We start from the raw sequence: 25,455 nt of genomic DNA, 5'->3' as shown, positions 1-25,455 counted from the left end.
CAATGAGCACACTTCCTTTTTCGCCTGGCAGAAGAAACGGGCTTCCATTAAATCCCCTCATGTGAAATAAATAAACCCAGCTCAGAGAGAAGGAGACAGAAAAAGTAGAAGTGGTTACGTAAACCCTACGTAACGGTTTATTTATGTCTCCCAGCCAATAAAATCGTGTCTGCCGTCATGACGTAATGCGATCTACTCCAGAATAGCGCGCGGCGGAGGAGCAGCCACACGGACCCGTTCAACGTTCCTCTGGCTCCAATGCTGGTGTGTTTATGCGGGCTCGGTTCGGTTCGGATTGAGGCTGGCTGGGGGGACATGCTGCGGGATGTTGGCGCTGAAGGAGAACCAGTGTTACGGACTGTCCAGCGCCAAACTGAGCCGCGGCGCTAACGTCTCTGTTTTTCATGTGAAACTCACTGACAGCGCGGCAAGAGCCCTGGGCTCCTTTCAAAACGGAGAGGTAGGTTGTTTTCAGCAGTAACTCCTCGAATAATGAGCCCAAACACACAGGAAGGACCGGTTCTGCTGCAGCTCCTCGCTACGGAGAGCCGTCCTTCATTTAAAGATTAAAGATGCTAACAAAAGACGAGCGGGCTGAGCTGCTGCTTCTCGTTTCAGCCCAAGTTCCCTCTCACCTCCTCGGTTGTTGTCTCCTCTGAGCCTCCTTTTGGCTCAGAAACGGGAATACATGTTGCATAATGCAATGCGGAAACGCTTCACAGTGTGTTGATGCTCGTAACAAGCCCCTGGCTGAGTCAGGAGCAGCTGCTGCTTAGTATTTAACATGTTTTTAACATGTATTTAACATGTTCATCAGCGTGGGGGAGAGGAGGAAGGAAGCAGGCTGCTGGGGGAGTCAGGCTGGTCGGTAGGAGGGTCTGTGGGTCTGGGCTTTCTGTTTACATGGAGAGAGTTACAGACAGGCTCTATCTGCACGACTATGGCAAGACCTTTAACATTCAACAGCTACATTTGACTCTGGAATTAACATTATAGATATCAACAACATAATTGTGACTAGTCAAAAATACAGTTGGAGATATCTATAATTCAGTTTTGACTGGTCACAATAACAGTTAGAGATATCTGTAACTCAGTTTCCACTAGTCAAAACTGAGTTACAGATATCTGCAATGACTCCCCAAAAGCTACCCTTCACCTCGTCACACAACCTAAATGTCACCTATATAAATAATAATAAAATAAATAAATAAAAATTAAATAAAGAAATGAAACAAAATTATAGGATAATATGTTATGTGCCAAACATTAACAAATTCAAACAAACACACAAACAAATAAACAGATTAATAATTATTTTTATTTTGGGACTTGCCCTAACAAAAAGGGAAGAAAACAAATTAAGATTCTACTCAAAGAAAGAGACATAATGAGGAATACTAAGTTATACCTTTACGGAAGCCTGTTGCTGCCAGGTAAAATACTGAAATAAAAAGTTTACATATGTATTAACTTTCCTTACAAAGAAAAATAAATAATAATACATTGGGCTTGCTCTTACAGAAGAGAAAAACTTTAAGACTAACAAAAATAATGTCATTTTTACAAGAAACCAAGTTTCAATTTTAAGAAAGCCCAGTATTGCCAGGTTAAAACAAAAAATTGGCAAACTTGCCCTAACACACACCAAATATATATATATATATATATATAATACAACAGCAACAACAATTATGATAATAATATTGATAATAATATTAGGATTAACTATAGTAGTTGCTATTATTATTATAACAGTAATCGTAATAATAACAACAACAATAATAATAATAATTATTATAATAATTATAATAATAATAATAATAACAATAGTAATTACTTGCAGATATCTCTAATTCAGTTTTGACTATCTAGAATTACCGTTAAAGATATCTTAAATGTGTTTTTGACTGTCAGAAATGTGTTCATGACGTTGGACATGCCAGGCTTCCCATTGGATACTGACCCAAATAAACTGGAGGAGAGAAGAGAAAAAAACATTTTAATGAATTTATAATCAGGGACTTTGTGGGGAACAAGAGCTACATTCACTGCAGCAATCCCCTCCTCCTTTACCTGTCATAACTTTTGTTATCATTACAGATATCTGCAAAATCAATTCGCCTAGTCCAGGGGTCTGCAACCTGCAGCTCTGGAGATTCATGTGGCTCTCTGACTCCTTTGCTGTGGCTCAATGTAGATTTGAAAAAATATCAATAAAATGAAGAATTTTAATTGATCATTTTATTATTAATTAATAACATGTCCTTTTATTTATTTATTATTTTTTAAAAACTTTTTGCAAATTTATTGAAATTCATTTTTTGTAAACTTTTTTCAAATTTAGAAATAAAAATTCCATTTTTTTTAAAGATTTTTCAAATTTTCAAATTTCTTTATTTTTTTAATTTATGCATTTTTTCCCCCATTTTTTAAATAATTTTAAAATGGAGCAAATTTGTAAAAAGGCAGGTGTTTTATTTTTTTATTTTTTTGCAAATTTATGAAATTTTTTTGTGTTTATTTTTTTTTTTGAAAAAATCACTAAATTACTGAAATATCTTATTATTTATTAATGTATGAAGTTTATGATATTACATAGTTTTCTATTGTTTTAATATTTGCAAATTTATTGAAAATAAAAACCTGAAACATAACGTACACTTTTATACACACAATATCTTCTTGTTTAGATAGTTATTCACTAGATTTTTAATATGTTTCAAATTTATACACTTTTTTTGTCTACATTGTGAAGATCGACGTAATAGACAACTGACGTAAACAAACAGTATATTTAAAGCAGGAAGAAAGTGAAAAGGAAAAGATGTTTGATGTTTTATTTTCAAGTGATATTGGATCAAAATTTCGAAGTAAAATACAAGCTAGTTTTTCATGTGACAGAAAACATTTGATCTGGCATTGGGAGGCAGATTGACGTCAGAAACTTCAAAAATGTGCACATAGGAAGCTTGATTTATACCCATCTGGTGTATGAAGTATCCCAGTCCTTTTATTAATAACGATAGTTTTAATTGAATAGAAATTTTGAAAACAGAAGTTTAAAAAGTGCTTTGGCAACAGTCAGGTCTTAAAAACAAGAAACACAAGCTTCAGCACAAAGAAAATAAAACAAAACAGTCTCAGAAAAACTGGAGTTTGATATGAAAAATGAACCCAGGCACAAAAAAGAAAAAAAACAACAAAAAACAATATTGAGAGTGTAAATAAAATAATAAAAGAGATGATAAAATAATGAGCAAGAAATAAATTCTGAGCTAACATTATCACATTGCCCCTCACAGGCTTCCATACAAAGATTTGACCCAGTTAACCAGAAATGAATCAGACTCAGCAGGAAGTCTGGTTGTGTACACTTCCTCAATTCAGCGATTCTTTGCTGAAAGATGGGAAACTCCTCCGTGACGAGAGTTACAGGCAGAGTTTTATTCTGATGAAAAGAGTCATACCTGTGGTTTTCAGGGTAATACCCTCATGACAGGCAGAGAGACGGAGGAGGCAGGACACACCCAGCACACACACACACACACCCAGCACACACACAGCACACACAGAGTCTCAGAGGGCTTTGAGTTGAGTGATTTTATGACCTACTTGGCTTGATTACACCCCCACATGTAGCCGTGCCAAATCGCTCCCCGGCCACCTGACTGGCCTCGCGGCTCAGACCAACAGGTGGACTCTGACACCATCTCCACCAAAAGGTCAATTAAATTCTAGTAATCACATAGTTTCCACCAGGCTGCAGCGTGTTGGCTGTGGTTTCTGCGCTCCCCCACAGGCTGATTTCCCCTCTGAGGAGTGACAGCCTATCATTTCTCTGTCGTCCTGTGAGGAACAGATGTCTGCAGCCTGGGCTCTGTTTGAACCAGGCTCAGTCTGTCCTAAGAGCAGGGATACACACCTGGGATTTATGGAGAGACTGACGAGTCTGCAAAGACGCAAGAATCTTAAAGGAGACTGAACATCGTCTTCTAATAGTCAGTAATCAGCCTATAATTCTCTCGATTTAAAACAGACTTGACTCTGTAGTGGAATTTACTGTATAGGTCAGGGGTCTGCAACCTTTACTTTCATAGGAGCCAGTTTTCCCGCAGCTCACCTGGATTAAAGTCATTCAGGAGCCACAAAATCTACTTTATCTATACAATAAGGAACTAAAAAGTGTGTAAAATTCTACACGTCTAGTAAATTATCATATAAAAAAGTGTTTTTTATGTTTATAAAATTGTACATGTGATGTCTTTGTTTTTTATTTTTAATAAATTTGCACATATTTTTTTTCGATAAAAAAAAATGTAATGTCATAAATTTCATACATTTGAAAATTTAATGAAATTTCAAAAAGTTGCAAATTTTTGAAATTTACAAATTTGCATTAAAAATCCCTAAAATTTTTAAACTTCAAAAATTTTGTCAAAATTTCATATATTTACAAAAAAAAAATAGAAAAATGTTTTTTTTCAAACATTTGCTAAATTTTCAAAAAATTAGAAAAAAAAATCTTTATTTAAAAAAATGGAATTGAAATAAATTGTGAAGATTTGCAGAAATTCAAAAAAATGGAATCCGCAAAAATTTTGCAAAATCTTTAAAAAATTATCTTTTTTCTTGATTTGAAAAATGTCAAAAAACTTGCAAAAATTTGCAAAAAAATTTAAAGGTTAATTGCAAGATGTGAAGCATTTTTAGTTCAACAAAATGTGAACGCTTTTGTGTGAATTGGTGATCCATGCAGCTGCATGTGGACTAAGTTCTACCATTCAGTCTGTGCTTATCACCAGGGTTTGATTTAGCATCAACTCATACCATAAAATGATCATCTGCTCTTTCAAGTTTGTGTCGTCTGTTTTTTCTGAGAGTCTCAAACTCTTTGTCTTCTTCCAGCAGACTGTGTCCTCCCGCCCCACCATCTGCTTCAATGGAAACCAGGGGGTAAGACCTGTTCCTCCTATATCACCTTCACTCCTCTTGATAACTGTTTGAAGTTATTCAATAAACTCCTTCTCCTCTTCGTCTGCCTCCTCTTCTCTGTGTGACAGAGAATCTCCATCCCCTGCTCGGAGAATAAGGACGATCGGAGGATCTTCTCCTTCGGTGTGACCAACGACGCCCGCGACAATCCAAACGGAAGCTTTGACTGTGTGCAGCAGCTCGGGACCGGGTAAATAAAATTAATCTGCTTACTGTCAAACAGACTGAAGTTAACAGCACCACTAGGTGGCGCTGTGGTTGGATCTCATCTGCTCTCTGGTTTGCAAAGAAGCTTTTCACCTTAGCTTCCTGATCTGGTCAGACAAGGCCAAATTGATTTACGGCATGTCTGTGTCTCCATGACAACACCACGCCAGCTGATGAAGTTTAGCAGAGAGATCTGTGTTTTCCTCTGCTGAAAACTATTTCTGTGATTAATTTTGTAGTGATGGTGGACACTGGAGCCTAATTGTCAGACAGAAAAAGGACAGAAGAGAAGAAGAAAGAGAAACAGGAGAGAGATAGAGCACAAGCTAAAGGCAAACACATTAGCTAACTGCTAAAACACAAGCAAAAGGCTAAAACATGAGCTAAAGGCTGAAACATAATCTAAAGAAGAAAACAAAAGCTCAATGCTTAAACAAGAGATGCAGGCCATAAAAATAAGCTAAAAGCTTAAACACAAGCTAATGGCTGAAACACAAGCTAAAATCTAAAATACAAGCCCAGAGCTAAAACACAAGCTAAAGGCTAAAACACAAGCTAATGGCTGAAACACAAGCTAAAGTCTAAAATAAAAGCCCAGAGCTAAAACACAAGCTTAAGGCTAAAACACAAGCTGAAGTCTAAAACACAAGCTAAAGGCAAAAATACGAGCTTAAGGCCAAAAAACATGAGCTAAAGGCTGAAATAAAGACTTAAAAACAAGCTTAATACTAAAACAATAGCTTAAGGTCATAAAAAGAAGCTGAAGGCTTAAACAAGAGCTAAATGCTAAAAACATCAGCTAAAGGCTCAAACACAAGCCAAAGGCTTGGACAGAAGCTAAAGGCTAAAACACAAGCTGAAAAGTAAAACCAGAGCTAAAGGCAGGAATAAGCTAAAGGCTAAACCCAGGTTAATGTGTTTGTGCTAATGTTTCCTCCAACCCACAGTCAGCAGTCATTCTGCAGTGGTCTGTTCAAACTTGAGAGTCTATCAATAAAATGAAGAGCCAGGTTACGTTAGCTCTGCTTGGTGAGGTTGGAGTTGGTAGATGAGCTCTGGTAGGACAGAACCAGGATTCACTAACGTTACACGTTACAGACACGTCTCAGAGCACCGGGCTGTGAGGAGAGAGAAATATAGCAGCTGCTAAACTACGCTACAAACTGACAAAGTTAGCTTGTTGTCAGGTTTCAAAGTGTAGCTCTACCTAACTGTTGATAAATACGTTACCTCGTGGAGCTGGATCTGGGAAAAAGTTGTCTTGAACAAAGAAAAGTAGAGTTAAAAAGAAGATCAACAAAGCAACCTTTATTAAAGCCATAAATAATGTATGTGCTGTAAAGATCTGCCTTTGTATGAGTGGGGGTGATAGCGATCTGCTAAATCAAACCCAAAAACTCCTAAAACCAGGAGGAGATCTTCCTGCTAATGCTGCAATCAGAGCGGTGAGGCTGTGATCATGTTTGTTGCTCAGTGATTGTGTTCAGTTTGTTTTTTATATTTATAATTAGCCGAGCTTCTGAGCAGTTCTCACTGTTTTAAAATGTCTCTGCTGCGGGAAAAGTCCCCCTGCTGGCTCCGTCTCTTTTTAAATGCCAGAGAGGACCCGGGGTTCCTGACTGTCCTGGTCTGAGAGACCCTGACACAAAGGGACAGGACTGTGATGAACGCCAGGAGCAGAGGAAACCGTCTGTTTGAGCCCGAGCAGAAAAACCAGAGACGCCACAAACAGGAAGACTAACACGCTCCCCTCTCCTCTCAGAGCCGCCCAGGAGCTGTCATGTCTCGGGGTGATTCAGAAGAAGATGACCGTCAGGGCCGGGGATGACTCGTACGACAAGGCGCGTCAGAGCATGGCCCAGGTCGAGGAGGAGACTCGCAGCCGAGGCGCCATCGTCATCAAGCAGAGCGGGCGCTACCGCGGTGAGACGCAGCACGCACAGCACGCACACACAAGCACGTTTGGGTCTTCATGGGTACATGAGAGGAGGGAGACAAGCACCGACACACACACACACACACACACACACACACACACACACACACACACACACACACACACACACAGATCATCAAGAAATGCAAACGAATGATGAATCCGCAACTTGTCCCGTCATCACTCCCGTTCTCTGAACCGCCAAACCACTTCCCTCGAAACAGAGACTGCGTCACCGCCTCTGAACACACACTTTAGCACATACGAACACTCACACACACACACACACACACACACACACACACACACACACACACTGGTTTTGATTTCTCTTTTTGTCACTTCAGAGGAAGCTTGTAAAAAATGCGCTTCCTCTCCTGCTGCAGGCTGGTGCAACTGTGGTTATTTCCTGAATTAGACTGCAGCGAGAGTGTGTGTGTGTGTGTGTGTGTGTGTGTGTGTGTGTGTAACCTGTCTGTGGGTTTGTGAAGAGGTGAATCGAGGTCTTTTACCCTCTCATGCACATTTCTGCCACAGGTAAAACACACTGAGGTTTTCTTCCTCTGCAGCCAGATCTGACCACCACAGTTTCACTCTCACACACACACACACACACACACACACACACACACACACACACACACACACACACAGTTACAGGCTAAAATCCCCTCTTACTTCTTGTTGATTTTATTTCAACTGGAGTTATTTTGAGCGTACTGTTTCTGATGTCAGCTTCCCGCTCCCTTGCAGTCAAAAAGGTGACGGTTCGAGCCCCGGCCCCCGCGCTGGCCAGCCTGGCGAAGCCGCGACACCCGGCCCAGTCTGTGGTCAGAAACCTCAGGAAAGGAGTGGGCGTGTCCAAGAAGAGCGCCTTCACGTCGCACAGGAAGAACGTGGCTGAGCTGCAGGGCCGCCCGCTCAGGGACAGGGTGACTCACCTGCTGGCTCTGAGGCCGTACAAGAGGCCGGAGCTGATGGTCCGGCTGCAGAGCGACGGGCTGACGGCGGGGGACAAAGACGAGCTGGACTCTGTCCTGACTGAGGTAATGCTCTCTGCTCGCTTCTTAAACACTGATCATCCCACACCTGAAGCATTACACCAAGGGTGTTCAACCTGTGGCTCTGGAGCCTCATGCGGCCCTTTGACTCCTCTGCAGTGGCTCCATGTAGCTTTAAAAAATATTATTGAAATAACCAATTTAAATTTTCTTACAGAGGGTATTAATGATTAAAGACACTATAAAAATTCATGCATTAACATTTTGTTCAACTAAATATTAATCACATCTGTCAATAAAGCTTTTAATTTTTTTAGATTTTTGCAAGTTTTTGTACATTTTTTGAATTTAGAAAAAAAACAATTTTTGAAGATCTTGCAGATTTTTGCTGATATCCTTTTTTTTTCTCCAAATTTTGCAATTTATTTTTTATTCCTTTTTAATAAAATACATTATTTTCAATTCTTTGAAAATGCAGCAAATTTTACAAGAAATTATTTTTATTTTTTTTATTTTTTATTTTTTTTGCAAATTTATGAATTTAGCAAACTTTTAAATTCCAAAACTTGGGGATTGTTGCACATTTTTTTACATAAAAAAGGAATTTTTAAAATAACAATGTATGTTTTTGTATGTTTTTTCAAATCACATTTACCATTTTTTAAATAAAAAACTTTAGTTTAAATAATTATTCACTAGATTTTTACTATATTAAGAATTTTATACATTTTTTTTGTCTTTATTGTGAAGATAAAGTAGATTTTGTGGCTCCTGAATGACTTTAATCAAGGAGAGCTGAGGGAAAATGGCTCCTATGAAAGTGAAAGTTTCAGACCCCTGCTGTAGAAACTCATACTCATGCAGAGCAAGGTCCAGACCAGATTCTGATCTTTGTCACCTGCAGATATTTCACCAAAGCAGCTTAGCCTTTCGAAGAATCCTAACTGAATCTCTTCATGCTCCTCCTTCATGTTTTGCCGTACCTGCAGGTGGGCCAGCTCAGCAGAGACAACACGTTCAGTCTGAAGGACGGTCTGTACAAAGAGGTGCAGAAGGACTGGCCCGGCTACACGTCAGGAGATCAGCAGCTGCTCAAACGGATCCTCGTCAGGTAACAAACACTTCCTCACACATTATGTTAAAATCAGTCGGAGCAAACAGCTGACTCTTCTTCTTCTTCTCCTGCTGCTGACAGGAGAATCTTTCAGCCTCAGCCAAACCTCCTCAGTGTGCCTGAAGCTCAGGTCAGCCCCCTACGAGACACCCCAAACTCCTCCCCTGCCCACCGCCCAAAACCCGCCCTGCTGGAGGAGTACACCGACCCCCTGCTGAGTAAGAAGCCCAGGATATCACACCTGTCTGCTAAAACAGGAAGTGAGAGACCACGAGAGAGGGCGTCCAGACAACCGGCCCACAGGAACGGTACAGAGACGACGACGGACGACAAGAAGAACTCGCTCGATCCCAGAAAGCTGTTCGACTCTTTGTCGGCCGTCTGTCGGCAGGAAGAGGAAGTGACCAAGAGGCTCGAACCGGCTCATCAGGAGGAGCCATCAGCGGATCCTTCAAAACCTGCTCCAGACCTCCAGGTGGCGCCTGACGAGGGCAGACACAGGTTTAAAAGGAAGAAGAGCAAACACAAAGAACAGGTGAGGAGAGACAGGCTGAGAGGAGTTTTTATCTGACGTAACGAGCCGCTCACTGAGGTTTGGTTTTGTTTTGAAGGAGAGAACTCGAGGGACGGAGAAGAAAGGAAGAAAACGAGAACCAGAGGATTCTGCTCCTGTGGACTTCACAGGTGAGTGCTGTTACCTGGACGCACACAGCTCCTGATGTTACATCTTCTTTTTTTAACTGTTTGGATTCATTTCCTTCTTCCTCTCAGAGCCAAATGAGATTATGTTTGACTCCAGTCTGCTCCAGGCGGACAAAGACACGTCAGATTATTTATCGTGAGTAAATGTTTTTGGTGCTTTTGTCACAAATTTTACCTGAGCATCTGAACACAAACATCTTTTTCCCTGATCTGATCCTTTGTGCTCCTGGTCTGCAGGTCCTACACAAAGATCCAGAGCCACGACCAGAGGCAGAACTACAAGCTGGACTTCAACAGAGAGTACAGCGAGTACAGAGACATACACGCTCGAATCGACAGCGTGACGCGACAGTTCATGGAGCTGGACACGCAGCTCAAACAGCTTCACCACCAATCACACAAATACAAGGTAAACATGGAGACAGCCTGCACCTCACCTCAGATACTCAGCTGAAAGGAGCTGTGAGGAGTTTCTGAGTGATCCTGAAAAAGTCTCCTTCTAGATATCTGCCTGATCCTAATCCACACTTTAACATGAGATTATCAGCTACAATAAGGGAACAGGAAGTTTAGAACAACTCTCTGCTGAAAATGATTTCTGTGATTAATTTTGTAGTGATGGTGGACACTGGAGCCTAACTGTCAGACAGAAAAAAGGACAGAAGAGCAGAAGAAAGAGAAACAGGAGAGAGATAGAGCACAAGCTAAAGGCTAAAACAGGAACTGGTTTAAACAGAAGATAAAGACTAAAACATAAGCTAAAGGCTTTAACAAGGGCCAAAGACAAGCTTAAGGCTAAAACACAAGCTAAAGGCTAAAAGACATTAGCTAAAGGTTAAAAAACACAAACTAAAGGCTTAAACACAAGCTAAAGGCTTAAGCCAGAGCTAAAGGCTAAAAGATGAGCTAAATGCTAAAACAAAAGCCAGAGGCTAAAACACGAGTTAAAGGCTTAAACACATGAGCTACAGGCTTAAACCTGAGCTTAAGGCTAAAAAATGAGCTAAAGGCCAAAACAAGAGCCCAAGGCTAAAACAAGAGTTAAAGGCGAGGGGTGGAGCTAAAGGCTGAAACAGGAGCTGAAGGCTTAAACACACAATTAAGGCCAAAACCCGAGCTAAAGGCTAAAAGTGGAGCGTAATGCTAAAACCTGAGCTAAAGGCTAAAAAATGAGGTAAAGGCCAAAACAAGAGCTAAAGACTAGGAGACGAGCTAAAGGCTAAAAACACAAGCTAAAGGCTTAAACATGCGCTAAAAGCTTAAACATATTAGCACAAGGCTAAAAGCCGAACTAAAAGCTAAAAGAGGAGCTTAAGGCTTAAAACTGAGCCCAAGGCTGAAACAAGAGCTAAAGGCTAAAATATAAGCTGAAGACCAGAACACAAGCTAAATGCTAGAAAACAAGCTAAAGGCTTAAACCTGAGCTAAAGTCTAAAATACAAGCCCAGAGCTAAAACACAAACTGAAGGCTAAAACTTGAGCCCAAGGCTTAAACACGAGCCAAGGACTAAAACACAAGCTAAAGGCTAGGGAAGGAGCTAAAGGTTAAAACCCAAGCTACAGCCTTAAACCTGAGCTTAATGCTAAAACAGGGGCTAAAACCTAAAACACAAGCCAAAGGCTAAAACACAGGCTAATAGCTTAAACACAAGCTTAAGACTGAAATACAAGCTAAAACCTAAACCCCAGGCTAACCTGTTTGTGCTAATGTAGTCTCCAACCCACAGTCAGCAGTTATTCTGCAGTGGTCTGTTCAAACTTGAGAGTCTATCAATAAAATGAAGAGCCAGGTTACGTTAGCTCTGCTTGGTGAGGTTGGAGTTGGTAGATGAGCTCTGGTAGGACAGAACCAGGATTCACTAACGTTACACGTTACAGACACGTCTCAGAGCACCGGGCTGTAAGGAGAGAGAAATATAGCAACTGCTAAACTACGCTACAAACTGACAAAGTTAGCTTGTTGTCAGGTTTCAAAGTGTAGCTCTACCTAACTGTTGATAAATACCTTACCTCGTGGAGCTGGATCTGGGAAAAAGTTGTCTTGAATAAAGAAAAGAAGAATTAAAAAGAAGATCTGATTGATTTCCAAAACAAACACACGCCTCGTTCAGAGTCATGTCTTCACCAGAAAGTGCCCACGACCCCAGGACAAAAGCTGTCGCTTTTTAAAAGTTGGAGTGAACATCCACATTTTACAAGGAGGAAACAGGTTTGTACATGTCAAACACACAAATCACAGGTTTCTGATGTTTGTTCTGTTTTCTTGCAGACGGTTCATGATCGAATCCTTCAAGAGTATCGCAAAATTAAAAAGGTAACCACTGTCCTGAGACGGCTCAGCTCTAATTCTGATATCTTTAAAACTCTGCTCTGTTTTTTGTGCTGCACCAGTTTAACGTCTTTTTTTCTGATCCTACTTTTAGTCCAACCCCAACTTCAACCAGGAGAAGATCCGCTGTGAATACCTGCACAACAAACTGGCGCACATCAAGAAGCTGATCTCTGAGTACGACCAACAGCAGCTGCAGGCCAGTCCAAACTGAAGAGGTCCACTCTGAAACCGGTGAAGTTACCTTAAGCTGAGCTTTAAGCTGCTGAAATAAAGCCATGGAGCTGGGATCTGTGGTCTTCAGGGCTCGAAGCCGTCTGCTCAGACCTGCTGGGAACGTGTTCGCTGCAGGAGTTTGAGACGTGTCAGTGGTTCGCTCCGGAATCAGCCCTTTAATGTCCGATCTTTCTGACAGACTAACGGAGACGTTTGTCTGCTGCTGCGTGAGCGGCACGACACTGCCAAGGATCATCAGAGGATTCACAAAGAAACTTAAAGCTTAACTCTTTAGAAATGCAAATACATTCACTGTTTGTGGAGATGAGGTGCTAAGCTCAAACCATCTGTACATTCACATCTCCATCACTCTTTCTGTGACTTCAGCCAGCCTGGGTGTTTGCTTCTGTTCTGTTAGCCATGTTAGTGTTCAAGCATGAGAAAACTGCACGCTGTACATACGCAGACAGCTCCCACGAAGCGGGGAGCTCTGACTGCAGCTGGGTGCAGATGTTTACACCTTTAAACGACGTATTTCTGGGTTTGGTTCATGGAGACGTTTCTCCTGCGATCGAGTCGTTCTGCTCGTGTCGTCAGTGCCTGAAATGGTTTCTACTCCTATGCTGGATTTCTTGTACTCCACTAGTGTTCTTGTTTTCCTGGAGCACAGAAGACTGTTACGGTGAACAGAAAAAGCTTTCTTGAAGTTGTATTCAGGGAATTACGAATTGCAGTATCAGATTTTAAACGTGTTTCTATGATCAGAGCGGGAGGTTCTGGAGTTATTGTTACTGTAACGTGATGCTGGAAAAAGAGAAATAAAAAGATGTTGCATGCTTTGTACTTTACAGAGAGCATGCAGAATAAATAATGTCAGAGTTTTAAATAAATGGGTTTGTGTTCGTAGGGTTGGATTTCATCTTTGTTTACCTGAAGACTTTTGGTTGTAATGCTTGTCAACAATCCTGTGCAGGGCACTTTGTCTCCTAGCATCACAAGTATCATTTAACTTGGAGAATGAATCATTCTCATCAATCATTCTGAATGATTATTGGTTAAACACTTAAAACTGGAATATTCACTGGTCGCTTTACAAGTACAGAAAAATTAGACCGATCCTGTTAGGTGCAGAGTACAAAAATACAAAAACAACAGATTAAAAAACTATGCAACTCACTAATTATACAACCAACCAACCAACTAAATATGCAACTGACCATGGAACTAACTGACCAACAAACTATGCAAGCAACTAACTATGCGACTGTGCAAAAAATAATGCAACCAACTAACAAACAAAATGTGAAACTAGCTATAAAACTAACTAACCACTAAAAGATTTTTGCAACTAACCAACTTTCAACTTACTAACTATGCAACTAGCTCATTATTATGCAACAAACTAAATAAATACTATGCAACTAACCATGCAAATAACAAAAAACAGGCAACTAACTATGCAGATATGCAGTCTGCTGCATATGTGAAGGTAGATTATTGTGTTTAATATATAATATAATGTAATATAATATAATATAATGTAATATAATATAATATAATATAATATAATATAATATAATATAATATAATATAATATAATATAATATAATATAAAATAAAATAAAATAATAGTTATAATATAATACAATATTATATGGTATAATATAATATAATATAAATATATATAAATATTTTATTATATAAAATATAATAAAATACAATATAAAATAGTATGATATCGAATAATATAACTTAATGTATATCATTTTATATTATTATATTATATTATATTATATTATATTATATTATATTATATTATATTATATTATATTATATTATATTATATTATATTATAAATAGAGTAAAGATGTACAGGAGTGCAATGGCGGATGTAAACTTGTGTCAGATGCATCTTTAGTTTGTAAAATAATAATATTTTAGTCTGACTGTCCTGGGAAGAACTGATCCTGCTCACAGTTTGACCTCAGGAGGACTAACTTCACCCCCGCTGCGAGGTAAACTGGGTAAACTGTAAACAGTTAACTTCCTCTTCACGCCTCATACTCCTCAGTCATGATTTGCTGCACCTCACACTGAAAGACTAACGTCTATTGGCTGATACTGAAAGAACGAATCTGATTGGTCCACTCCTCATGTGACCCACCAATCACACAGCGTGCCTGCTCGTCTGCTGCTAACTCGTCTTGGCTGTAAACACTGAGGGTGACACATGAAGAAACTGCTCCGTCCGTGAACTTTGAGACGCTTTTCACTCAAGATATGAGAAGAATGGAGATAGAAGAAGGCAGAGATGAGGACTGTTAGGTGAAGGTTTACGGTGAGTGGATGAAAATACTCCGTTAGCTGAGCTAGCTGGGTTAGCCGCCGGAGCTAACAGGAATAACAGCTATCAGCCTGTTTATAAGGTACTGATATATGTTTTTATGGATTAAAACCGTGTGTGTAGCTTTAGACGGGATACACAAAGCAACAATATTGTTGTCATTGTTTATTTCTATTACATTACACACATTGAAAGCACAAACAGAACGAGATGAGCCTGAATAACAGAAACAGTTTCCTACGATTAAATATCAAAACGCGTTTTGAAATGAGAAACCCTCCTGTAGGAAAACCCGTTAATTATCTGTGGTTACTTATATAAGAGAATTAAAGAGTCTCATTGTATCCAGACCTCTCTTCAGAAGAAAAGCATAGCTGTAAATTTAGCTATCAACATGACTCACTTTGTTTTATATTTTAAATTTTCATTAATCTAACTGAATTACTGCATCACGTGGTCAGGTTTTTTTTTTTTTTTTTTTTTTTTAAATTTAATTTAATTTGATCTTTTTGGTCAGTGTTTTTTAAATACTGAAATATAAATAGATATAAATCTGAAACTTTAAATGAAGTCACTGCTAACTCTGATTCAAATAAACATGGGTTAGAAATAAAAACACTAAGAAAAAACACATTCAGCATTCACACAACTGCACAGACCAGTCATTGCTCCTGTCCTTCAAGTTGAGCACATTTTTGCATCAAGGCAAAACTGCTTTTTTAATATTTGTGCTGGTTTTCATCCTCCTTACTTTTCTGCACTATTTTTTTCTTTATTTTTTTGGCAGTGTTGATGATTAGAAACTCATCCCTCATGTTTTTGTAAAAGAAATATTAATTGTTTATTTATTGTCTGAAGAGTAGACTTCTCTTTTCACCGTCTCCTTCTTCTTTTGTAACCATTTGGGCACTGCTATTTATGAAAAAGCTCAATTTTTATGCAAACACAGATGCTGTTTACAGCTGAAAACGGTTTATTCTGCTTGTTTTGAGTCTTATTTTTTTGTGTTATCTTATGATTTAGCCGTCCTCATCTTAAAAACAAGATGTATGCTGTTAGATCACTGCAGCCTCTCTAAATAAGTGACTGAATTGGCAGATTAAAGAGATTTATGGTCAGGCTGAAATATAGAGTTTTAATATAAAGTCTCGATTGTCTAACTTCAGCTGTGTTTCACATCTTTTTCTCTCTTTGCAGGTTGTTCTTCCAGCTCCTCCAGAAATGGCCGGGAATTTCCAAAAAGCCCTGAAACTGAGAGCAGCTCTCAGACATCTCCACCTCCACAGCAGCCTCTCGTCTCCAGCTACAGCCCGACATGTCTCTGCTGCCCACAGCCGTCCATTCCTGACCGTCAGCTCAGGGCGCTCTGCGGCGAGCTGTCGAAAGCTCCACGCCGGGACAGACGAGCTCAAGCCGTCCCCGGCTGCTCCCCCAGAGAGACGTCCCTTCTCCAGGATAACTCCCGAGGATCTGGCCTTCTTCAGAGAGATCCTGCCGAGGGGGACCATCACTGATCCAGACCTGCTGGAGTCCAGTAATGTGGATTGGCTCAAATCAGTCAGAGGTGACAGCTGCAGATCAACCCCGCTGACTCCACATGAACATGTTTTTCTTCCTGAAGCTCATGGTTTTTATTTTTTCTGCAGGTTACGGTGAAGTGTTGCTGCGACCCCAAACCACAGAGGAAGTTTCACAGATTCTCCAGTAAGGACCAATCAGGGGGCAGGGGTCTACTACCTTTACTGTCATTAGAGCCATTTTTCCCAGATCACCTGGATTAAAGTCATTCAGGAGCCACAAAAACAACTTTATCTTCACAGTAAAGACAAAAAAAAGTTAATAAAATTCTAAACAAGGTAAAGATCGAGTGAATAATTATCTAAACAAAAAGTTTTTTTCTGTTTATTAAACTCTAAGTGTGATTTCTTTGGGTGTTTTCATTTTTCATAAATTTGAGAATTAAAAAAACTGTGATATCCTAAATTTAAATAAATTTACAAATTTTTTAACAATTTCAAATATTTGCAAAATTTTTCAGAAATTTTAAATTTCTGAAGCTTGCAATTTTTTATGAAAAGGATATGTAAATATGTGCAACAATCCAAAAGATTTTGGAATACAAAAGTTTGCAAAATTTATAAATTTGCCAAAAAAAAAATAAATTAATTATTAGCAATTTTTATATAAAGGAAATGTTAAAAATGTGCAACAATCCCCAAAATTGTGGAATTCAAAGGTTTGCAAAATTAATAAAGTTTGCAAAAAAAAAAAAAATATATATGTATATTATTTTTATTTCAATAATTTGCTATTTTTATATAAAGGAAATTTAAAAAATGTGCAACAATCACCAAAATTTTAGAATTCACAGGTTTGCAAAATTCAGAAATTTGCAAAAAAAAAATAAAAAATAAAAAAAATAATTATTTCTAAAATTTGCTGCATTTTCAAATGACTGAAAAAAGTGTTTTTGTTTTTTTTTTTTAAAAAAAAAAAGACTTCAATTACATTGCAAAAAAATTTAAAAAAGAAATGAAATCAGCAAAAATTTACACAATCTTTTAAAAAAATTGATTTTTTTTTGTTTAATTTGAAAAAATGAAAAAAAAACTTGCCAAAATCTCCCTGAAATTTAAAAGCTTATTGACAGATGGGATGAAGATTTAGTTGAACTAAATGTTAACGCAGGATTTTATTTAGTGTCAATGTCTTTAATCATCAATACCCTCTGGAAGAAAAATAACAATTCTTTATTTCAGTAATATATTTTTGAAGCTACAAGGAGCCACTGCAGAGGAGTCAAAGGACCACAGGTTGAACACCTTTGGTTTAAGAGAAAATGTGAACAAACGACAGGTTCATGAGGAGGTGTAAACGTCTGTGTTTTCCCTCCTGTAGATACTGTAACAGCCGTAATCTGGCGGTGAACCCTCAGGGAGGAAACACGGGGCTGGTCGGGGGAAGTGTTCCAGTTTACGATGAGATCATTCTCTCCACCGCGCTCATGAACAACATCCTGACGTTTGACAGCATCTCCGGTGAGTCTGAAGCTCCTGACGTGTGTTTTATGTTCTTTAAACAGGCTCAGAGTTTTGTTTTGTTTTGCCGTCTTCAGGGATCCTGACCTGCCAGGCCGGCTGTGTCCTGGAGAACTTGTCTCTGTACCTGGAGGAGAAAGACTTCATCATGCCGCTCGATCTTGGAGCCAAAGGCAGCTGCCAGATTGGAGGAAACGTGGCGACCAACGCGGGCGGACTGCGGCTGCTGCGATACGGCTCCTTACACGGGACGGTGCTGGGCCTGGAGGTGGTGAGTGGAGCTGAACAAACGAAGGGTTAAAGGATGAAAACACTGATCTGAGGTCAGCGTTTGTCGATGTGGCGTGCAGGTTTTGGCAGACGGGCGTGTGCTGGACTGCTTGGCGACACTGAGGAAGGATAACACAGGATACGACCTGAAGCAGCTCTTCATCGGGTCAGAGGGAACGCTCGGCGTCATCACGGCGGTGTCCATCCTCTGTCCACGGAAACCTAAATCTGTCAACGTGGTTTTCCTGGGTGAGACTCGCTGCAGAGGATGATAAATTTGGATTCATTTCCCGCCTGACGTTCGTTTCGTTAACTCTCTGAATCTTCTCAGGCTGCGAGACGTTCGAGCAGCTCCTGAAGACGTTTCAACTCTGCAGAGGCATGCTGGGAGAAATCCTTTCAGCCTTTGAGTTTCTGGACAGCGAGTGTATGAGGCTGCTGAACACACACCTCAAACTGGCAAACCCTATCTCTGGTGAGTAAACACACACACGTCTCTTCACACTCTCAAAGTGTTACAGAGTAAACAGACGCTGAACGATCACTTCCTGTCGCTCAGATTGTCCGTTCTACGTCGTCATCGAAACGTCGGGATCTGACGCCGCTCACGACGGAGAGAAACTGCACAACTTCTTAGAGGAGGCGATGACATCATCACTGGTGACTGACGGGACGGTGGCGACTGAAGACTCCAAAATAAAGGTGAAGCTGGGATTTTTTTATTCTTTGAATTATCATCATCAGCTGACGTCTTCCTCTGGCAGAAGAAAATATTATTTACGATGTAGTTTAAAGTCAGAATTTAAAAAATAACTGGAAAAGTTTTGTAGGAGTCGACTTCAGCTCCTCGAGGTTATTTAATGTTCCTCATCACCACAGGAAAACACTCAGAGGTTGATAAAAAAAATAGACAAAAATGAACCAAAAAGAAACTTGATTTGAAATACTTTTTTTTATTTTTTATTTTAATTTTTATTTATTATAATTATACAACAATGTAAGTTTGTATGGATGCATGGTTACATAATAATTTATTTAATATATTTTATAAATTTATCAAATGTTGTATGATATTTTTTTTCAATTTAAAACCTAAAAATATACCCTTTTTCATTTATTTTTTGTGAGTATTTTGGACAAAATCTTAAGGATATCCTCTAAGTTTTTAAAAATAACAGTGAAAAAAGATGTAGGGACACTCCCTGGGGCCCTTAGAAACATACTCTAAAGGTAAATGAGCCCTCAGGGTTGTCTTGTGGTGTTTTTGGAAAAGTGTTTATAAAATTTTGAAAATAAGACAAAGGTTAAACCCTTCCATTTTTAAAAATTTTGACTTTTGCTAATTTTAAATAATCCACAGGGGGACACTCAGAGGGCTTTTTAAAGCAAACCTTAGGGGTTAATTAGCCATCATGGTTGTGTTTTGTTGTTTTTTTTAAACTTGTGAAAATTTTGGAAAAAAAATCAAAAGGCTAACCCCTTAGGTTTTTTTTCTCAGAATTTAAACCAAACATAAAAACTTTTTAAACCTAAGGGGGAAATCCTAGGTCACTTACAAGCAAACCCTAGAAATAAATGATCTATGAGATTAAAATGTTGGTGTTTTTTTAAACTTTTGAATAAAACTTAAAAAAAAAAAAAAAAAAGCTAAGGCTAACCCCTTACTTTCTTCAGAATTTTGACCTAAAATAAATTGCTCAAAAACACACATAAAAGCTAGCCTCTTAATTTTTTTTGCATAATTTTGACCTGAAATATTTATTTAAAAAACCTCAGTGGAGAAACTCTAAGGGGTTTTATGGGCACAACTCTGACTTAATAAGTCCTCACAGTTAAATGTTGTTTTTCATATTTTAAAAACTTTACCCTATAGGGGTATACCTGTGAGGGTAGGTCAACCCTCAGGGTTGCCTTCCAGTATTTTGAATTAAAAAATAAATAAATAAATAAAAAAAAAAAAAACAAAGGCTAACCCCTTTGTTTTTTTTTTTGTTTTTTTTAATTTTGGTCAAAACTGTTTTTTTCTAAATCCACACAGGAAACTCCAAGGGCTTTGATAAGCAAACCTCAGGGGTTAATTAGCCATTGGGGTTGTGTTTCGGTGTTTTTATAATCTTGTGAAAATTCTTGAAAAAAAATCAAAAGGCTAACCCCTTAGGTTTTTTTTCCTCAGAATTTTGACCAAACATAAAAACTTTTTTAAACCTAATGGGAAAATCCTAGGTCACTTAGAAGCAAACCCTAGAAATAAATGATCTGTGAGATTAAAATGTTGGTGGTTTTTTTAACTTTTGAATAAAAGTTAAAAAAAAAAAAAAAAGCTAATGCTAACCCCTTACTTTCTTCAGAATTTTGACCTAAAATGAATTGCTCAAAAACACACATAAAAGCTAGCCTCTTAAATTTTTTTGCATAATTTTGACCTGAAATATTTATTTTGAAAAACCTCAACAGAGAAACTCTGAGGGCTTTTATGGGCACAACTCTGACTTAATAAGTCCTCACAGTTAAAATGTTGTTTTTCATATTTTTAAAACTTTACCCTATAGGGGTATACCTGTGAGGGAAGGTGAACCCTCAGGGTTGTCTTGTGGTATTTTGAATTAAAAAATAAATAAATAAAAAAAAAAACCAAAGGCTAACCCCTTTGTTTTTTTTTGTTTTTTTTTTTTTAATTTTGGTCAAAACTGTTTATTTTCTAAATCCACAGGGGAAACTCTAAGGCCTTTGATAAGCAAACCTCAGGGGTTAATAAGCCATCATGGTTGTGTTTTGATGTTTTTATAATCTTGTGAAAATTCTTGAAAAAAAATGAAAAGGCTAACCCCTTAGGTTTTTTTTCCTCAGAATTTTGACCAAACATAAAAACTTTTTAAACCTAAGGGGGAAACCCTAGGTCACTTACAAGCTTATCCTAGAAATAAATGATCTATGAGATTAAAATGTTGGTGGTTTTTAAACTTTTGAATAAAAGTTAAATAAAAAAAAAAGCTAAGGCTAACCCCTTACTTTCTTCAGAATTTTGACCTAAAATAAAATGCTGAAAAACACACATAAAAGCTAGCCTCTTAATTTTTTGCATAATTTTGACCTAAAATATTTATTTATAAAAAACCCAACAGAGAAACTCTGAGGGCTTTTATGGGCACAACTCAGAGTAAATAAGTCCTCACAGTTAAAATGTTGTTTTTCATGTTTTTAAAAACTTTACCCTATAGGGGTATACCTGTGAGGGAAGGTCAACCATCAGGGTTGTCTTGTGGTATTTTGAAATTAAAAAATAAATAAATAAAAAAACAAAGGCTAACCCCTTTGTTTTTGTTTATTTTTTTCTCAAAATTTTGGTCAAAAATGTTTGTTTTCTAAATCCACAGGGGAAACTCAGAGGCCTTTGATAAGCAAACTTTAATGGTTAATTAGCCATCAGGGTTGTGTTTTGGTGTTTTTATAAACTTGTGAAAATTCTTTAAAAAAAATCAAAAGGCTAACCCCTTAGGTTTTTTTTCTCAGAATTTTGACCAAACATAAAAACTTTTTAAACCTAATGGGAAAATCCTAGGTTTTAACAAGCAAACCCTAGAAATAAATGATCTATGAGATTAAAATGTTGGTGTTTTTTTAAACTTTTGAATAAAACTTAAAAAAAAAAAAAAAAAAAGCTAAGGCTAACCCCTTACTTTCTTCAGAATTTTGACCTAAAATAAATTGCTCATAAACACACATAAAAGCTAGCCTCTTAATTTTTTGCATACTTTGACCTACAATATTTATTTTTTAAAAACTTACTGGAGAAACTCTGAGGGCTTTTATGGGCACAACTCAGACTAAATAAGTCCTCAGAGTTAAAATGTTGTTTTCCATATTTTTAAAACTTTACCCTATAGGGGTATACCTGTGAGGGTAGGTGAACCCTCAGGGTTGTCTTGTGGTATTTTGAATTGAAAAATGAATAAATAAAATAACAAAGGCTAACCCCTTTGTTTTGTTTTATTTTTTGTTTTTGTTTTTCTCAAAATTTTGGTCAAAAATGTTTTTTTTTCTAAATCCACAGGGGAAACTCAGAGGCCTTTGATAAGCAAACCTCAGGGGTTAATTAGCCATCATGGTTGTGTTTTGGTGTTTTTATAAACTTGTGAAAATTTTGGAAAAAAAAAATCAAAAGGCTAACCCCTTAGGGTTTTTTTCCTCAGAATTTTGACCAAACATAAAAACTTTCTTAAAGCAGAGGGGAAAATCCTACATGTCTTACAAACATACCCTAGAATTAAATAATTCATCAGGTTAAAAATGTTGGTGGTTTATAAACCTTTGAATCAAAAAAAAAGCACAGACAAAAGCTAAGGCTAACCCCTTACTTTTTTCAGAATTAAGACCAATAATAAAATGCTGAAAAACACACTCGGTACACTCCTGATCTCTTGAAACTAAACCCTCAGGGTTGACTTCCCCCAAATATTTAAAAACCTTGACAAAAATGAAAGGCTAACCCCTTACAGTTTTTCAGAATTTTGACCATAAATAAATCACTCTGGGGACACTCCTACGGCTCCTTTTAACATACACTAGGGTTAAATAAGCTCTCAGGGTTGTCTTTTGGTGTTATTCAAATTTTTAAAATTTTTTGGGAAAAAAACAAAGGCTAATCCCTGTTTTTTCAGAATTGTTAAAAAAATAAAAACACAGAAAAAACCACTCAAACTTGAAAAAAAAAAAAAAAAAAAAAAAAGAATGAAAGAATAAAAAAAGAAAAAAAAACCAAAGGGTAACCATCTATGTTTTTTTTTAAATCTTTTTATTTTTTATAATTTTCAGAAAAAAACACAGTGTCCACATCTGTCCATAGAAACATACATTAAACAAACAAACCTTCATGTATAGATAAAAACATACGAACCTTCATGAAATCATTTATACTTTAAATCACACATCCATGTTTCCATACACACGTGTAGTTTTTTAATAAAGGTGTGAACACCTGAATCAGTCGTCACCGTCTCTCCTCTCAGCTGAGCCGTCGGCTCCTGGCGCTCTGATAAACGTTTCCTCCTCGCTGTTTCCAGGCGCTGTGGTCGATGCGTGAACGCGTCACTGAGGCTCTGACTCACGACGGCTTCACCTACAAGTACGACATCTCTCTCCCCCTGGAGCGCCTCTACCAGCTGGTGACGGACATGAGGGCGCACCTGGGGCAGCGGGCGAAGAGCGTGGTGGGGTACGGACACGTCGGTAAGACCAGGGGACGGAGAAACACGTCCAGCAGGAGGAGGAGGAAGTGAGGAAAGAGTTTAACTTTCTTCTCCCGTCTGCTTTCTCAGGCGACGGGAACCTCCACCTGAACATCACGTCTCCAGCCAAAGACCCGGCTCTCCTCGCCGCCATCGAGCCGTTCGTCTACGAGTGGACGGCCGGCTGTCAGGGCAGCATCAGCGCGGAGCACGGGCTGGGCCTGAAGAAGAGGAACTACATCTACTACAGCAAACCCAGCCAGGCCGTGGCTCTGATGAGGGACTTCAAGACCCTGCTGGACCCCAAAGGCATCCTCAACCCCTACAAGACCCTGCCAGACCACCTGAAAGGACTCTGAGGGGGGGCGGCGTGGTCCGGTTCTAAACCAAACTACCTCAGCTGCTCAGGTCTGAGCGGCCTCAGTGTGATCCACTCCATGATCTGTGGAAAAGCCCGGAAGTTTAAGGCGTTGGAGTTATATTTTCTGTCTGTGGAGAAACGTGGCTCTCTGATCGCCACTAGGAGGCAAACAGGAAGTGAAGAGAGCGCTGATCCAGAGATGTTTTTTCTTTACTAATAAAAAAGTGACTTTAAAAGTGTTTTTACTGAAGCAGGGTTTCTGCATGAATCAGCACATCAAATTTAAGACTTTTAAAGCTTTTTACAGCCACTTTGAATGAAATTTACGACTAAAAACACTAAACAAAGGCGATTGTTTGGGGAATCCTGCTGGATTAAGGACGTTGTCATGCCAACACTTAATAAATTTGCACTTGCCTATAAGTTGCAGACTGGCTCGCTGGTGTGAAGATCACAAAAATAATATTATTTTTCTTTCAAGAGTCTAATCACTTCCTGACTCTACCTCCAGACATATTTTATGATCCCCGAAAAAAATACACGAGAACGTCAGCTGTTAATCATCGTTAAACGTGACGTAAAACCTCATTTTTAACCTCGTATAACTAATGAAAACTAAACATTTCAGAAAAAAGAGGACTTGGATACAAGACAGCCAAATGATATCTTCAAATCACCACAACAATCAGACGTGAGAAACATTTCTACCAGGTGGATTAATTTTTTAAAGTTTGACCACAGCCCATCTGGAATGACTGGGAGATGGATTTTTTAACCTATACTGCAGCCAGCCACCAGGGGGAGCAGTTTTTGTGGAGATCTCACTTCAAGCCGAGTAAGATGACATCAATTTTTTTTTTACAGTCCCATCAAGCAAAAAAATTAAGAATTTGACTGAAATTTTACTCCTAAAAAATTTTCTTTTTTAATTTTATTTCACCCGTTTCTCTTCTTTGATCTGAGTTGACAGATATTAGCTTGGCTCTTTCCAACAAATTTGAATTCCCCTTCAGTTACGGGTTATTTTATTGCTATAGAGAGTAACAGATGCAACAGGAGTTCCTCCTTTAACTTTGAGGGAGTTAAAATCTAAAAAAAGTCGATAAAGTTTGGGGCTCTGGGGGATTTTACCCAGAGAAAAAATCTAGCTAATCTAATATTCAGTTTAAGTTTTTTGGCGCAAACAAACTTAAGATTTTTTTTTTAATATAGATTCAGAGGATTAAGCAGTTTATCTACAAGAAGCCTTTTTTTTTTAAAAATTATGCTGTACCATATTTTATAACTCTGACACTTTTACTCCTTTCAAGTTAAAAACTAAACAAACGCTAGCTTGTTGAGCTAATACCATCTGCCATCTGCTCAGTCTGTGCGTGATAAAACTTTAACGGTAAACTCCATCATGGTTCCCTGGTTTTTCTCTCTTCGGACACCAGAGCCAAAAATAAAAGTGAAGACAGGACAGGTTCACTGCAAAAACTGAAATCTTATCCAGTGTTTTTGTCTTTTTTAAAGTAAATATTGTCGTATTATACTAAATCTGAGCCACATTCAGCAAACCAGTCCAGAAAAATGTCTGAATTCAAGTTATTCAAAATAATCTGCCAGAGGAACAAGAAAAAATTACTTCAAACTAGAAAAATGTCTTAAAACAAGAAACTTTTCTCGTTTCCCTGGCGAGTTTTTTTTTAACCCTTTTTTTACAGCAATTCTTTAA

The 25,455-nt window shown here is 38.2% G+C and overlaps 3 protein-coding genes across 3 annotated transcripts in view; all 3 read left to right on the top strand.

Annotated features, from left to right (window-relative positions):
• Positions 1–183: 183 nt before the first annotated feature.
• On the top strand, positions 184–12,549 carry LOC141806269 (RNA polymerase II elongation factor ELL-like). The gene is made up of 12 exons (XM_074691685.1): positions 184–460; positions 4,912–4,956; positions 5,064–5,185; positions 6,965–7,125; positions 7,892–8,184; positions 9,129–9,250; positions 9,335–9,788; positions 9,865–9,937; positions 10,025–10,091; positions 10,193–10,364; positions 12,225–12,269; positions 12,379–12,549. Exons 1-12 carry the CDS (start codon positions 326–328, stop codon positions 12,496–12,498), a joined length of 1,809 nt encoding a protein of 602 aa, XP_074547786.1. The 5' UTR covers positions 184–325; the 3' UTR covers positions 12,499–12,549.
• A 2,118-nt stretch (positions 12,550–14,667) lies between these two features.
• d2hgdh (D-2-hydroxyglutarate dehydrogenase) lies at positions 14,668–25,361 on the top strand. Its single transcript, XM_074691686.1, has 10 exons — positions 14,668–14,838; positions 16,042–16,408; positions 16,491–16,548; positions 17,743–17,882; positions 17,960–18,153; positions 18,233–18,401; positions 18,484–18,627; positions 18,712–18,854; positions 23,213–23,378; positions 23,468–25,361. Exons 2-10 carry the CDS (start codon positions 16,066–16,068, stop codon positions 23,734–23,736), a joined length of 1,626 nt encoding a protein of 541 aa, XP_074547787.1. The 5' UTR covers positions 14,668–14,838; positions 16,042–16,065; the 3' UTR covers positions 23,737–25,361.
• otomp (otolith matrix protein) overlaps positions 24,550–25,455 on the top strand; it is a 28,339-nt gene continuing 27,433 nt past the window's right edge. Inside the window, exon 1 of the mRNA XM_074691697.1 lies at positions 24,550–24,573. The gene's annotated coding sequence lies outside the window, so the exon portion shown is untranslated. The remainder of the gene's footprint in view (positions 24,574–25,455) is intronic.

This window comes from Halichoeres trimaculatus, unplaced genomic scaffold (genome assembly GCF_033239565.1).
Source record: "Halichoeres trimaculatus isolate MK-OKI-2021-1 unplaced genomic scaffold, fHalTri1.1 fHalTri1_scaffold_17, whole genome shotgun sequence".
Taxonomy (NCBI): Eukaryota; Metazoa; Chordata; class Actinopteri; order Labriformes; family Labridae; genus Halichoeres; species Halichoeres trimaculatus.
Note: the sequence above shows the minus strand (reverse complement) of the source record. Positions and strands in the feature narration are given on the sequence as shown.